Source organism: Symphalangus syndactylus, chromosome 1 (assembly GCF_028878055.3).
Source record: "Symphalangus syndactylus isolate Jambi chromosome 1, NHGRI_mSymSyn1-v2.1_pri, whole genome shotgun sequence".
Lineage (NCBI taxonomy): Eukaryota > Metazoa > Chordata > Mammalia > Primates > Hylobatidae > Symphalangus > Symphalangus syndactylus.
In genome coordinates this window covers 53,890,155-53,906,054 of record NC_072423.2, presented here as the reverse complement: position 1 = coordinate 53,906,054, position 15,900 = coordinate 53,890,155, and the positions used below count along the sequence as shown (strand labels likewise).

The following is a 15,900-nucleotide window of genomic DNA, read 5'->3' as shown; positions in this document are numbered from 1 at the left end:
TGCCTGTACATTTTCAAGGACTTTTCTCAGATATTGCTGCTTTCTCTCTTCTTCCTCCTCTCCATTTCACTGGCCTCGCCTGTCTTCAGAGGCACCCGAAGGCACATAAGGCAGGGAAGTGAAACCGACTGTAATTCTTCAGTTCACTTCTCTGCAGCCTCCAGTGAGCCAGTCTCCATACGGTGGCCCAGCTGAGCTCTGAGGAAGTTCAGAGTCCCCGCACAGGTGCAATTTACCAACCCCCTCACAGGCGCTCTGGGAGCAAAGAAGCCAGACATAGGCATGTGAAAGGCTTTGGGAGCAGCAGAAAAGAAAGTCTCTAAGCTTAAGTTTATGAGATTAAAAAGAAGAGGAACTCTCTTCTATGAAAGGAAGAAATGAAAGACATTTATAACTCAACCAGCCATTTTCCTTTTGAAGAATGAAATATAAATTGCTGAGAGCTGTCGAAAATTCTAATGTTCCCACTTCTTTCTGATGCCCTTGGTTTCACCTTTGGTTGCCTCCAACTTCATTCCTCTGGTGTTAACAGTCTCTGACTATTTCTGTGATATCAGTGGTATCATGAATATGTCCTAGTGATTTTTTGATAGGCAAAAGTGCATTCAGGTAAATTTTGCTAAATATGTCTTTTAAAATTAATAATAAACTTGAAACAGCATTTTATGTTTAGTTTTTCTACAATCTCAGCTGATCTTTCTACAAACGCTGGTATTTAGAACTATAATTATTAACCCATTTTACTGCTGCAGGACTCGGCTTACGTGGAGCCAGGCCACTCATTTAGGTTTATGATTTCAAAGGCAGCAGCGTTTCCACAATAGTATTACTTCTTTTTTCAGTTCAACTGAAAAACATGCTGATTTTTCCATTTTAAAATGTATCTATGTAGTAAATAATCCTTAGCAGGGCCTGCAACTTCCTGTATGATTTGGACAACCCCTCTTGCCACAAATGTAGCCATGCACCCCTTTTTTTTTTTTTTAGTTCCTGGAAGGTGCCAAGCTCTTTTCTGCCCAGGAGTTTTGCAGGTGGTCTTCTCTCAGCTTTGCCTCTCCAATTGCATATTTTGCCTTCTCCCCAGGCTCATCTTTCAAGGCACATCTTATACCTTTGCTGCAGAGAAAGTCTTCTCCAGTCACTCGGATAAGGTTACAGCTGTCTGTTATAGGGTGTCCCAGCCCATGACACTTTTCTCTTGTAGGTTATGTATTGCCAGTGTGATTATTTTGTGTTATTATTTACTCTTTCTCTTTTTACTGTAAATTGCATGCAGTCAGAAATGTGTCTGTCTTGTTCAACTCTGTATCTCAGAACTTAGCTCAGAGCTTGATGTACCATATAGGTTCAATACAAATGTGGGGGATATTCCATGGCACAACTTCTGATTAGTAGTAAATTGCAATGCATCACTCCAAGTTTCCACTAACAGTGTGACACAGTCATGGGCCTGCGTTTAGAAAGCTGTCAGAGGTCCTGAAGTTCTCCTTGCTTCTCAGGTCTTTTGCCAGGTCAAATTACATAGGAATTAAGATGATTTTGCAACTAATGCAGTTATATGTTTATCTCCTTATATTCACATAACCGGTTGTCCCCTTTGAACTCTGACACTTTTGAAACTACTGCATTACCTAGCACAACAATGGGTTTAAAAAAAAAACAAAAAAAAATCTTATTAACTCAGATTACATATACATAGTTATTGAACAGGATGGAATTATAGGTGGTAAGGTACCATGATTGACATCTTTTTCTTGTGAAAATATTTTCTTTCTTTTGAGGACTGACTTTTTTTTTCCTTTTAATGGAACTCTGTCTGTAACTCTAAATTATATAAGGTTGGGTATGCCATGATTTAAGTGTTTCTTGATTTGTACTTATCTTGATTTGTAAATGTTGAACACCTAATTTCCAGTCTTTAGAACTTTCTTGCCCATCTTCTTTTTCTTCCTTTTTCAGATGGTTCACATTCTTAATAACTTGTTTGATACCCCTTATTTCCTTGCATTTTTCTTACTTCTTGTTTTTCTTCTTTTTCTCAATACCCTATAATTTATTTTCTCTTTTTATGGTAGGCATTCCATAGTACCTTTCTGCTTTACTTCTAATGTTACAAATAGTTCTAATCCTATTTGTATTAATATTATTTGTGAATAGATAAACCTCTCTGGTATTTACAGTAAAATGAACACACTCATTGTATCATCTGTATTACAACAGATAGCCTTTCTCTGGTTAAGTCATCCTCCTACCCATATCAAAATAGTGTTTTTGTTTTGTTTTAATTTAAAGAAATCATCACTAGTAAAGCATGTATTGTGAATTATCTTGGAAATCAATGGCAAGGACATGGAAAATGAACATATTTTCTGAATTCTAAATGAATGAGAGAAGACAAACATTTATGATCTAATAATTGTTAAAATGATTTTCTTGAAACAAAATATAAACAGAATAAATTTTCAGTTAGAGAGGTCTTATTTTATGTTATTAAAATATACAGATATTTTTATAATTCCAACTTCTACCTGGTTATTTAATCACCTGAAAGTATCACCAACATGAATAGTGTTTTACTGTCACAAAAGCAAATCTGACACCCCTCTAGTACTTCAGTGCACAGAAATCCAGGGAAAACAACTTTTGGTTCAAATTCAAGCTTCAAGGTTTTGGTTTTTTTTTTAGTTATTTTTCATAGTTAAACAGAAAGTTCTTATTTTTCTCTCTTTTCTTTATTTAAAGTGCATTGGCTCATTCTATTTTTAGTAAGTCAATATTATAGTGCCAAATCTCAGCAACTTCATTATTTAGCCCCTTAATTCAGAACTAATAATTAAGCACTGTAGACCAGAAGGATAGAATTCTGGCTTTCTAATGTCTTCCCCTCATTCTTCATTGGTTGAGTGGCCTGAAGAAGAGTTAGATGGTAGGAACTTTTAATGACTTTTGTGGTGTGGTAAAACAAGTGGAAGGTGTAGGTAAGAGTTTGTCTTTGGTAAATGCCACATCTCCAGTATACACTCATAATGGCAGGGTATTTTCCTGGTGATAAGGACCTCTGACTCAAAACTATTCAGATAATTGGGTAAATTACTTATCTTCTCTGAGTCCCAGTTTTCTCATCTTTAAAAAGGCTGAAAGGGTGCTGTAAAGATTAGAAACGTTGTAAGTGATAAGTCAAGCTTGTTGTAGTTGCTCAGTCAGTGATAGCTACTATTAGTATTGGCAAACAACAGGTTGTGTGTATGTTTGCGTGTGTGTAATCATCTTTAAAATTACCTATATTTTTATTGCACATTAGCTTTGTTGATTCACACTATACTGTACCAACCTTAAGTTGGTTATATTTAAGACCAATAGCAATTTATAACGAACTCACAGTTTTGGATCAAGGTCAGGCACTGAGTTAAGTGCTTTGATTACAAATATTCAGAGAAGTCACTGTCTATTGGGGTCTGAGACAGACACATAAGACAAACCTACAATGGGGTACGTATTCCTCCAGAGGTTGTTCACTTTGCAGAAGGCAGGCAGGATCTATACTCAATCCAGTTGATCCACTCATAAGTCAGGAATCCTGATAACACATGCCCTTTGACCAAAGCAGCTGGAGATACAGATTGACACTTAGAAAAATAATTGCTCACATGTTCATTTAGTTTAGATTAGTTTGCCTAGATTAGTTTGCTGAATATGTGCCCGTTAATCTCAGAAAAATAGTGTGTTAAATACACTCGCCTACTTTGATTTCCTACTCAAAATGATTAAAATATCATATAAACAATATTTAAGCCTCTTCTGAATAATGATGACCATTCTACATTAGGAGGTTTTATATCCAGTATGCTTGAAAAAATGAGAAACTCATCCATTGTTTTAATTAATGACTATTTAGCTCCCGAGGATCACTATTCAAATCCTTAAGTCATATTCTGGAAAAATTAACTTCTAACTTAGCACGGTAGAATTATTTAGACTTGAGTTCTTTCCAAATGGAAGGATGAAGACTAATGGGGATTTTTTCCACCAGAATAAGGGCAAATTGTTTTTGTCCATTTTCTTCACTGATATATCCCAAGTGCCTAGTGCATGGATTGGCGAACTGTGGCCCACAGTATAAATCCGGTCCACCTCCTATTTTTATATTTTTGTATAGCCTGAAAACTAAGAATGTCTTTTATGTTTTTAAGTGGTTGAAAAAATTAAAAGAATAATATTTCATGATGTGAAAATTACATGAAATTTCAGTGCCCACAAATGTAGTTTTACTGTAACACAGCAATGCCCATTCATTAATGTACTGTCAGTTGCGTTTTTGCACTACAGGTGAAGAGTAGTGTAGTTGCAACAGAGACCTTGTGACCCCAAAGCCAAAAATAAACACTGTGTTGCTTTTTATAGAAAAAAAGTTGCTGACCCCTGGCCTGGAAAAACAACCTCCTAATTTTTTTTTAAAGTCAGATACATTAATATTTAACCCTCACAAGTTTCTTTTTAAAAGAAAAATCTTAAGTCTACATATAACTCTTCAGTCAATTACTAGATTTCAGCCTGGCTAGCATTTGGGGAGTGACAGTAAAAAACAGCATACTGTGAATGACAACACAGACTTGCCACACTGCCTGGGTTCAGCTGTGCGATCATGGAGCAATGCTTAACTTCTCTGTGCATCAGTTTTTTATCTATATGAAGCTAATGATAGCACGCATACCTTGGGCTGTTATGAGAATTCAATTAAGTAATGTTTATGAAGTGCATCAACATCACCTGTTACGCAGTAGCAGTTGTAAATAAGGTAACACATTTTTTACTGTTTTTTAAGTTAAGAAAATTGGGATACTTAGAATTAGCTAAGGTAATGAGTGAACCTCATGTTCATAAAAATGGTAAAAATACAAGCATGAATTAAAACTGGAAAATGTCCACTTTTAACAGTAAGTCCTCTATTTCAATACCATGCTTACTATCCTTTTTAATTGCCTTCTGATTGTAGGATGTAACTGTTTGACTTCCATACCGGTTGATGTAATTTTGTAATCAATGGTCCTGTTTCAGATAATAAACAAATTGTATTCTGAATGGTTGAATAATTTCTGATACAAAATTTAACTACCTAACAATTTTTAATCTGAGGGTATCAAATTGATATAAAGGGAAGTAACAATTTAGAGAATGCACGGATACAAGATTAGTTTGCTTTGTTAAGGTTATTACTCAGTTCTTCGAAAGGGAACCAACAGAAAATATTGTCCTACATTTAATGAAACACTTTCTAAGCACCAAAGCCAGGAATCAAAACTGTATATTAGGAAATGTAATGGCATTTTAATTATTGCAAGTCATTTTAGCAGATAGATAATTAGTACCATTGATGTTTAAATAGATTTTTACATTAATTTATGAGAAATCTATAAATAGACTATGTTTTGTAGTAAATGAAATCTTAGGTAGTCTCCTGTTGTTTATAAAATATAATTTCTTTAAAACTACACTTTGATATGGAACCCTACACGGGACGTAATAGCTAGTTGTTAAATGTTTAAAAAATATGATTACTTTCATGAATGTATTCTATTACAGGTGTTTTCTTGGAGAAGGTTCAGTAAACTTTTGTTATGTGCAATAGTAGTGTAGATTAATGTATTGATGAAGTACAACACTGAGCCTTTCTTATTTCATAATCTTAATTCATTCAACTTTTAATAAGCATTTATTTGTTATATTGTGTGGGGTGCAATGAAAATGTAAAACGTTAGTTAATTTTATCCAGTAATTAATATCTAGTCCAATTTGATTTATTTGGGATAATTGCTAAGTTATACATTAAAATTTCAAACAGCAAATAAAAAGAAACCATTTGGGTTACTTAAGCTAAATTTAGACTATGTCTTCTGTTATTTACATTTAATATACTAAACACTGCATATCATGTCACTTTATGAAACTAAATTTTCATGCTTTAGATGATGTTAATATTGACTTGTAGAAAGATTAAATCAAGCCGATTTAATCTATCCATCACTTCACCTCTTTATCATTTTTTTGTGTTGAGAATGTTTCAAATCTACTATTTTAGCAATTTTGAAATATATAATATTTTTTACTAACTGTGGTCACGTTGCTGGTGCAATAGATCACTAAAACTTATTCTTCCTGTCTAACTGAAACTTTATCTCCTTTGTCAAGTCCTGTCATCTTAAATTACTTATGTGTGTATTTGAATACGGAGTGACAAGTTTCTTATTTTACTTATTGTCCTTGTGTTAAGTTTGGTAAAATGAAATATGAATTTGAGTGCAGCTGGTATACTTAGAAAAACCAAGCAACAAGGGGAGCATTTTATATTAATTTGAGTATTTGTATAAAGAGTTTATACTTGGGTTCCTTTACTTTTCTAGACTTAATAAAAACTCAAAATTAATAATCTTTAAAATGCTTAAATTATTATTATATTAACATCTCTACTTTCTATAGATAATATACTCTTAAACAAGTAAATTCTCTTTTGAAGTTATTCTATTTGCTTGTACTTTGTACTTATTCCAAAAGACTGGTCAATTTTACATTTTCATCTCCCTCTCTGAATTTAAGAAACCCTTTTACATTTAGAGTTTAAAAACTACAGGTGGATAAAAAGTAATAAATACAAGTTCCTTCTATTCAATTGTCTTCAATGAAAGTGATGTAATCTCAAAAACAATTGGTTAACACATTTATCCCCCTGTTAAATGACACATAAGGCTAAGGGAACATTTTTATATTACACTGATGCTATAATAAATGGGCTGATTTAATACTGTTGGTTGCAACTTACAGCATTTCTGTCTGCTTTAAAGTTAGGAACTTCATGGTTATTTTGGCATTCTTCCTATGAATTAAAATTAAAATAATATAATTAGTCTGTAAAATTCAAAACGCAACATTTACTAATAAAGGACTAAAACCTAAATTATATTATTTTGAGGTCAATGATAGGTTTGCATGAACTATTTGCTTTTCTATATCTTTCTCTTTTAAAAGAAAATACAGTTTTCTTCCTACTGCAGAAGTATCAGATTCTTGCAGCATCCATGACACTTGTAAGCATTCAGTGGTCAGACACCACTACATATCCTTCAAATGATGTGGCCCAATGAAGCTGGAAGGTGTCGTCACGGAGCCAGGCAGCCTGGTATCTCAGCCATCCACCAGGACAGAGCCAGCAGGCACTAGCTGGTGTGCTGAATCTTGACTAAAGTGGGAAATGGATTTTGCATTTTGAAAGTCAACTCTTCTAACATTGAATCTTAGGACATACCTGTTAGATAAAAGTGCACTGAGGGCTTCAGAAATTATTTACTGGATCAAATTTATAAAGCTCCTCTGCCAAAATTACTCTTAGAATAAGTTAAATCTTAATTTTATTATTCCTCTGGGTTTCTGAATTTATACCGTGTTATATATATTTTTAAAAATATGAGTAAATGTATCTTCAGAACTGTAACTGTGTTGTCTGAATTATCGACTACGTATGATATATGCTAAATGAAGTATACTTGTAGGTCATTTAAAAGTGATAAAAATTTAAATGACAGAATATTAATCACCAAGGCCCATCGCCCATCACACTGAGTTTGCCATTTGGATCTTTAGACAAACGAAAAATTCCAATACAATAAAAATACGTTTCATGTTTTTTTCCTCATTGGCCTCTTGTGCTGACTGTTAAAAGCACATGGGGATTTGGATTCTTGTTTCTTCTATTGTCCTATTATCATCTTTTGACAACACGATTCATTAACTCATCTCCCACAGATGTTAGAAAAATCAACTTACAGGGTTTTGTTACAAGTTCGAGATTTCTCATGCCTCCTGTTGGCCTCTCCTTAACACTAGAGCTGCCTAAAAAAGTGTAGAGAATATCTTCCATTTCTTTAAACTTTAGTTACCTAGGTCTGGTGGAAACATAATGAAACACATACACACACGCGCGCACACACACACACACACACACCATTTAATTCTATAAGGTTGCACAAGGTAGGCCCCATCCTTTAGACATCATTCTGATTGGGAAAATGCCCTGCTAGATTTTCAAACCATGTAATTTGCTACACTTTATAACACTTTGGTGGTTAGGCTGGAGTAGCCTGGCATCTGGAATCATGATGTTTTATCATGAGAAACTGAGAGGATACTGTTTCTCTTTTCTAAAAAGAGAAAGAAACCCTTTGCTAGGGCTCATTAAAAATGGTTTTAAATTTGGAGCCAATAAAACACGAGTGTCAATTCCTACAGCCTTTTCACCTCAGCAGCATTTTAAAAAGGCATCATTTCTCTCTCCCCTGAAATCCTACTTGCAACACACACAACCACATTTTTAACTAGCGACAACAGAAGCAGCAACAACTCTCCAACTTCTTTGTCACTGGTGAGCAGGCACACAGACCAACTGGAGCTAGAAGCCTCTCCACTCCCCCATCCCAATTTTCAACTGCACTCTTCTCAGAAATGGGAGTTGCTAGGCAAGATTCATCCCATCACCCTGAAATCTCTTGCTTTACTCTCCTTTAAAAGTGAAAAGGAAAGGCTTTCCACAACATAGAGAAGTTTGCCTGGGCACATGATACCAGCATTTCCAATAGTGACCCTAATAGACAAAGCATTTTGGAGCTCTGACATCGACAGGGAGCAGATCCCAGTAATGAAGAAACAACTTGAGTGTGTGACAGCAAGACCTTGAAAGCCTGCCTTTGCAAGCATCGCCTGGGCTCTTCTGCTCACCCAAGGCAGAACTGAGGAGGGGTGGGGTGGGCATTCCTCACCACAGCATCCTTTTTCTTGAGCAAGCCCATCTTAAGATTTGTAGGGAGAGCTGGCTTAGAGAGACTTCCAAAGCCTCACTTCTAACTGTCCTGGCCTTTGGCCCCACCTGCCTGTCAATTTCAGTCTGAGTCCACAATTCCCTTGTTGATGGCTCTGGGGATAAATAGAACCTGGGCTTTGGAGCGCTCAGGGATGCTGTTAGGCCAGTTCCCTATTGACCTTTCAGGGACTCTGAAATCAACTTTCCCCACACACTCTGAATTGTTTGCGTTTGTTTTCATCCTACCAGAGCCACCCGCCCAGCCCATCCATCTCTCCCCTCCTCCCTGCCCCCTCCCCTCCCTCCGGCCTCTCTGGCTCTACCCCCCCTCCCCCGCCCTCCTCTTTGCTGTCTCCTACCTGCTGGCCAGGCTCTGCCTGCAGTGCTGCCTGAAGGGCATCAGGTGGTAGTTCATGGCGTCCAGCAGCAGCTTCTGGCAGACTGGGTCGGTTCGCATGAAATCCACTGACTGGACCCGCTCCACCAGCTCCGGGGCCGGGATGAGGGCGAAGCGGAGGCGCTTCATGAGGTCAGGCGCATACTGCATGCGGGTCTCGCGGTCGTGCTCCAGCCACAGCACGGACATCTGGAAGAGCGCCAGCTCCGACTCCACGGGGGGCGGCAGCGAGTCCAGCAGGGCGCGCATCTCCTCGAAGTTGAGCAGCAGCACATCCTCCACCAGGTACTTGTTGGCCAGCTTCTTGGTCTCCTCCAGGCCGTGCAGCGCGGCGATCTTGCACACCTGCTTGTAGTTCTGCACCGAGATCTGGTCGTTGAGGAACTGCACGCAGAGCTTGGTGACCTGGGGGATGTGCAGGATCTTGCTGACCGACAGCACCTCCTCCACCGTGTCCAGGGACAGGGTCACGTTGGCCGTGTAGAGGTACTCGAGCACCAGGCGCAGCCCGATGGACGAGCAGCCCTGCAGCACCAGGTTGTTGATGGCCCGGGGGCTGGTCAGCAGCTTGTCGTCGGGGGAGGAAGAAGGAGTCCCGGGCTCCTCCTGCGGCGGCGGCTGCTGCTGCTGTGACGGCTGCTGCTGCTGCGGCGGCTGCTGCTGGTCCTTGGGGGCCCCCAGGCCGTCCTGGCCGCCGACCCCTCCCCCGAGAGGAGGGTGGCTGGAGAAGAGCGATCGGAAGTACTGCGAGCAGGAGGCCAGCACGGCCTTGTGGCAGTGGAACTGCTGGCCCTGGGCCGTCAGGGTCACGTCGCAAAACAGCTGCTTCCTCCACAGCAGGTTGAGGCCGTGCAGCAGGTTGTCGCTGTGGCTGGGGTCGAAGGTGGAGGTCCTGTCCCCGGATCTGGACATGGCGAGCTGACTCGGTGCACCTGGCTTTAAACCCTCCTCCAACCTGGCAGACAGGGGTGGGGGATGGGAGGGAGGGGAGCTGGGTGGTGGAGGGGGTGGGGTGTGGTCGGGGTGGGGAAGGGTGTGGAGGGGAGGGGAGGGCGAAGAACAAGAATCAAGGCTCAGCTTGGCTCCCTCCTGGCGCGCTCCGGACCCCGACCCTAGGAGGAAAGTCCGAAGACGCTGGATCCGTGAGCGCCACCAGAAGGGCCCTGTCTGGGGTCCCGGCGCCGGTTCTGCTCCCCGCGGCTCCTCTCGCCACCTCCCACACACTTCGTCCCTCACTTTCCTAAAACCACCTCAGCTCGGCTGTTGGCAGCAACAGCGGTGGCAGCAGCGACGGCAGAGTGGCGGCTGAGGCCGAGGCACCTCGTGGGCTCGTGTCCATGCCGGGCCGGATGAAGGGAAAGGCCGGGGAGTGGGGAGCCAGGAGTGCCCTGAAAGCTCAGAGGCGACCGATGGCGAAGGTCCCAGGTCAACTTGTGCCCGAAGCTTTGCTTTTCGCAGTTGGCCCAGTTTGGGGGAGGGGGTAGGAACAGGGGCCCGACAAGCGTGCGGGGTGGGCGAATCTTAGCTCTCCAAAAGCAGGGACCCCCTTCGATTATCCATGCTGCCCCGAGAAACTCCTAGGCTAATAGTCTGAAGGAGAAGATAAAGCCCTTTCTTCTCCCGGGAAAGTGCAGCGGAGCGCGGTGAGGACCCGCTCAGTGGACTCGGCAGAGGCGGGAGCTGTCCTTATCAATTCGAGCTCATTTCCCTCACCCTGGCCCTGCCCGCTTCCCTGCTTCGCAAACTGTTGGCTTCCCCGTCACCACTCAGTTTGGCTAATTTTCCAGAGATGCCTTTAAACCTGGCAGGAGAATCCTTCCACCACCGCCACCCCCACCCGGTGGCCCCCTCTCCCCCGTCTCGCTCATTTCAAAGCACGGAAGTTCAGGCATCTATCTCCCCTTCCAGCGCGGGGCGGCACCGAGGACCCAGGGGGAGGAAGTGGGGCTGCGAGGACGCGTTTGGAGCGGGAGCCGGGAGGCCTGGAGGCCGGGAGGGATTCGTGTGCACGGTTTTCCCTCCCGGGCACCAGGCGCAGTCGCTTTAACTCTAGTAACTGTGAGAAGTTCAAGTTAGAAGGCAGGTGTTGGGGGAGGGGTGGGGGCTGTCGAACGAGCGGGGGGGCGGGGGAGCAGTGGGGTGCGGGGTCTCTGCGCCCCACCCAGCATAGTCTCTGGCAGCCGCAGCTCCCTTCTGACCCCCTCGGTAAAGCCTCCAGCGCCCCCCACTCGGGCACCCCCACTTCCCCGGCCCTGGAACTACTTCTGTAAAAAGTCTGAGCCGCCCGCATCTAGGCAGAGGAGGGAAGGGTGGGGGAGGCGAGGCGAAATCGATACGCCAGGTCCTTAACCTGTAATTGCACCTTCCAGGGCTGAGCAGAAAGGGACCCTCTGCTCACATCCCGCCCGCGCGCCCGCCTGCCCGCCAGGGAGAGCCGCCGCCGCCGCCGCCCGGCTCAGAGGGATCCCGCCGGACCTGCCCCTTCCACTGCGGCTCACTCTGCCCTGCCTGGCGCCGGTCCTGGATCGCCGGCTTCCTATTTATACCGGACTGGGCTCCTTTCGACTCACTTTACCATCCCGTTCCAGGTGGACCCTACCCTCCCTCGCGCTCCCTCCCCCGGCAGCACCCCCACGCCGGCCCCCAAAGCTCTGGCTTGCCTGAAACATCTTACAGAGTCTCTCTCCCTTTAAGAGGACCGGTCATACCTCTCTCTAGCTCTCTCCGCTTCGTTGTCTCCCCCTCCCCATCTTTTCCTATTCCCCTTCCTTCTTGTTCTCTTGCCTTGCCTTTCCTCCTCATCTGCTTATTTCTTGCAATAGGAGTTTTTCCTTTATGAGCGTTTGCCATACAACTACCCCCCCCCCCCCCACCCCTCTGAAAGACTCCCTTCCCGGCCCTTCCCCCTCCAACAACCCAAAAGACAGAACAAAATACACACAAGGCAGACACAAGGCCAGAAACTTACCTGCTCTCAACCAGCTGCAAAGTCAAGGCTCACTTAAGCTCCCCCCAAAAATCAATTGTCCTTCCTTTTTAAAGGTTTGCTCTCTGCTTGGGAGGGGGAAAACACCTTCTGGTTCCCAACTCCAGGCAGTCACTCTTTACAATTTATTTTGTCGTACATCATTTGATCACCATGAATTAGCAACAGCAAGAAAATGTAGGAGAGGGAGAAAAGAGAGAAAGAGAGAGGGAGAGAGAGGGAGAGAGAGAGGGAGCAGAGCTTTCTGCAAGAGAAGAAGAAGAAAAAATGTACGTGTGACAAATTATGCTACCAAGAAACAACACATCATTATCCTTGGGCCTGGGGCTCAGTGAGTCGTAACGAGAGTAATAGGAAATCCACGGTTGGGGAGAGAAACGGTCGTGCTTGGCCAGTAGAGAGAGACCATACAGGGGGATGGATGCTGGAGAGACTCGCAAAATTATGGCTCAAGGCTATTGTAAAAATTGTCGAGCGTAAATGACTGCGATTTCAAACATCTTTGGAAGAAAGAAGGGGAAAAAGCGACCCCCCCCTCCCTCCCTCTCCCTCCCTCTCCCTCTCTCTCCCTCTCTCTTCTCTCTCTCTATAAAGAACCGTCAAGTTTTAGTGCGCATTGCTAATTAGTCAATTTCTCTCTGCCTTCACAGGCTGGCGACTTCGCTGCTGAGCTGAAACTGCTAATTTCTGTGACCAGCTTTTTTCTTAGCTGTGATCTGGATGAATGAGTAGCTGTCTCACAGAGATGACAAAAATAAACTCTAATCCCCCCCAAAATTTCCACTACATCTTTCTCATGCATAGATTTATGATCTTCAAGCGCTCTGTGCAATATGCAAACTTTTTTTGTGTCTGTATATATGCTGTTGTTTCCAGATTTCACTACATTGGTATGCTGCTTTTCCCTTCCCCCTACACCTCCCCCCCACCCCCAGCACTATGAAATGCAGAAACAGTCTGATCTCAAAGTATGCTAAGATACCACTTTATTCTGTTTTGGTATTTGGGGTTTGGGTCTGTCCTGGAAGACACTAGCCCTTGCCTACAAGGTGAGTGGCTGAGGATACACAGCGGGTTGAGGGGAGTAGCGCTGGTAGACAGAATAGAGGACAGCCCTTTGCTTTACATTTGCTTCCCATAAAGCACTATTCAAGGTTTATGATCTTATTTGAAAACATATTTTCTCTATCATTTTGTCTGGTTAAACAACTGCCTCCGAACTTCTCTGTCAGCTCTTCAACAGATAAGGGTGCAGAAGTCACATTTTTTTTTTTTTTTTTTTACTGATAGATTATCATATTGTTGGATTTGTATTTAAATTAGGAGTCTTTGATTTGCAGGAGCTAGAATCAAGTGCTAGGAAACCCAGCTGCGATTTCACAAATGTAACCTTTCAACTTTGGAGCTCATCTGATGTATAAGGGCAACCACATAGTGCTCACATTTTTGACCCTGCTTAGCATGCAAAAGGAACCCCAGCATGTTTCTGGAATTTTAGCTGCACCAGAGATTCATGTGCATTTTGGTAGAGGACATGTTCTCCAGACTTATCTCGTGATGTATTGCACCCTTACATTTATAGCCCTGCATTTCGGTTGTCAATGGGGGTTGGAGGTGTCCAAGAAAGGAAGAAAAAAAGAAGCAGAAAAAGGAAGGTATGCCCTTGAGTAAAATGAACACGAAGAAAGCTGGACATGAACTAAATTGATCTTTGCTTGCTATTAACTATATCAATATGATTCATTCTAATTTATATGTGCTCCGATTAGTAAACTTATTAAAATACGTATCAGGGCACCACTGCAAGACATCTATTCACACTCCCCATCATCCTCTTTGATTTGTGAGAGATGGAAAGACACCTGCTTAGGAAAGGGAGGAAAATTAAAAATTCTGAGGTTCAGAAATAGGGATTCCCCATTTACAATGATAACATTAACATGCACATGGGATATTCAGTCTTAAATAAATTAAGAAGGATTAAGCTGAAGCATTTAACCCTCAGAAAAGCCCCCCCCCGTTTTTTGTCAAGGTCCTAGATTATCTGAGAGTAAGACTTCTTTATTCAGATCCTGTTGAGATGCTGCCTTCTCATATTTATGTTTATAATGGAAATGCCCCAATACATGATTAAATCATAGAAAAGAATTTTGCTGTTGTTGTTGTTTAGGGCAGAGGAAAGAAAGAGAACAGATTATCCAATTCTCCCGGCCCTATTATTGTTTTGATTTTTGTTTAAATTTCCCTTATTTGGGTGTTGAACAGGAAGATCATGTGACTCTAAGACAGAACATTTTTGGAGTTCTGTGTCACTAGCAATTAAAGCTATCAAGTATGTGGAGTGTCACAAAACTCTCATACATGTAAAGTGCAATTTTTATATTATGCTTTTGATGTTGATCTTTTGTGAATTTCTCGTGAAGTATTTGGAACTAAGCCCAAAGGCAATAATAGTATTGATCACTTAAATTATGGCCACCTTCCTGTTTTATCATAAAAGAATTAAAGTATGTTTGTAGGCCTCAAAATAACTTAGTTTCAAATTTCTATTTTTTTATGGATAGGATATATTGATCACTAATTATTATTGCCAGGCTCTTTATTGCCTCCAAACAATATAAAAGCCACATTTCAAAAATTTTAGCTACCTATAATTTTAATGCTTATTTAACAACTAGGGTGGAAGGGGAAGAGAGTGGGATTGGGAGCTGGCAATTCTAAAATGGCTGTTGAAGTGGATAAAAACATTTTCTTCTGCATTCTAAAGTTATCTGATAATGTTTAAATTTCAGAGAAAAATACGGTTCTGGTTATTTTATAAGCAATTAAAAAAGAATATTGATAAAAAGTCCCTTCATAATCTGTGCATAAACTAGCATTATATGTCATGTAAATCTCAAACCACCTCCAGTATCTTATACTGGCTTTGACTGAAATTATTGCAGAACTCACAAATGAGATGACACTATTTACAATAAATCTCGTTATGAAAGATTCAATTTGCAGCAATCAGATGCTAGCTACTAAGCGATTGTAAGTATTTGAATTTTATCCTACTTCAGTGTTCAACATACAGCAATTGCATCTGTGTGTTTGATCTGTCCTGCTGAGCACTATCAGCAGCTTGCATCTCTGCCACTATTGTTTTTAAAATGGCAGGAAGGACGTGACTAGTCAGGAGCACTCAGCAGGATGGATTGCATGTGGCATAAGAGGAGCCAGAATTGTCCTTTTTTTAAAAAAAAAATTAAATGTGATTGTGTAGTCATCTAATGCAAGCCGTCTTCATACTTCGATAGAATTATCAAAATTATTCATTAGTGAATTTGCATTTAAACCATGCACAATGGAAAGATTCTGAAACTATGGCCACTGAGCAGTCTACTAGGGCTGCCATTAGTTTCTAGTGGTCTTGTCAGCCTTCAAGGTGGCAGAGATCCAGGCCTATCAGTGGCTCCAGTTGCTCAGGATCATCTCAATGGACTGGAGGAACTGAAGACTATCTTTAGAGCAGTTCTAGAAGTGTTTTGCTGCTTAACATATAGCAGCAGCCACACTGAAACTTTATTTTCCTTATTCTTGACTTTTCTGCTTAGGATTTATGAGTTATCACCAAATTGCAGAAACATGAGAGCCTGGTCTCCCCTGTGTCTTTTGGATAGTAAACACTAC

The 15,900-nt window shown here is 41.7% G+C and overlaps 2 protein-coding genes across 2 annotated transcripts in view; one reads left to right on the top strand and one right to left on the bottom strand.

Moving 5' to 3' along the window:
• Positions 1 to 12,321, bottom strand: part of KLHL14 (kelch like family member 14) — a 101,603-nt gene extending 89,282 nt beyond the window's left edge. Inside the window, exons 1-2 of the mRNA XM_055235077.2 lie at positions 12,211 to 12,321; positions 9,205 to 10,233 (exon numbers count right to left, since the gene is read on the bottom strand). Of these exons, the coding sequence (XP_055091052.1) occupies positions 9,205 to 10,154 (950 nt within the window). The 5' untranslated portion in view covers positions 10,155 to 10,233; positions 12,211 to 12,321. The remainder of the gene's footprint in view (positions 1 to 9,204; positions 10,234 to 12,210) is intronic.
• The window catches only part of LOC129458814 (uncharacterized), a 168,221-nt gene extending 154,814 nt beyond the window's left edge, over positions 1 to 13,407 (top strand). The window contains exons 2-3 of the mRNA XM_055235090.2: positions 11,612 to 11,830; positions 12,879 to 13,407. Of these exons, the coding sequence (XP_055091065.1) occupies positions 11,612 to 11,830; positions 12,879 to 12,898 (239 nt within the window). The 3' untranslated portion in view covers positions 12,899 to 13,407. The remainder of the gene's footprint in view (positions 1 to 11,611; positions 11,831 to 12,878) is intronic.
• Positions 13,408 to 15,900: the final 2,493 nt, after the last annotated feature.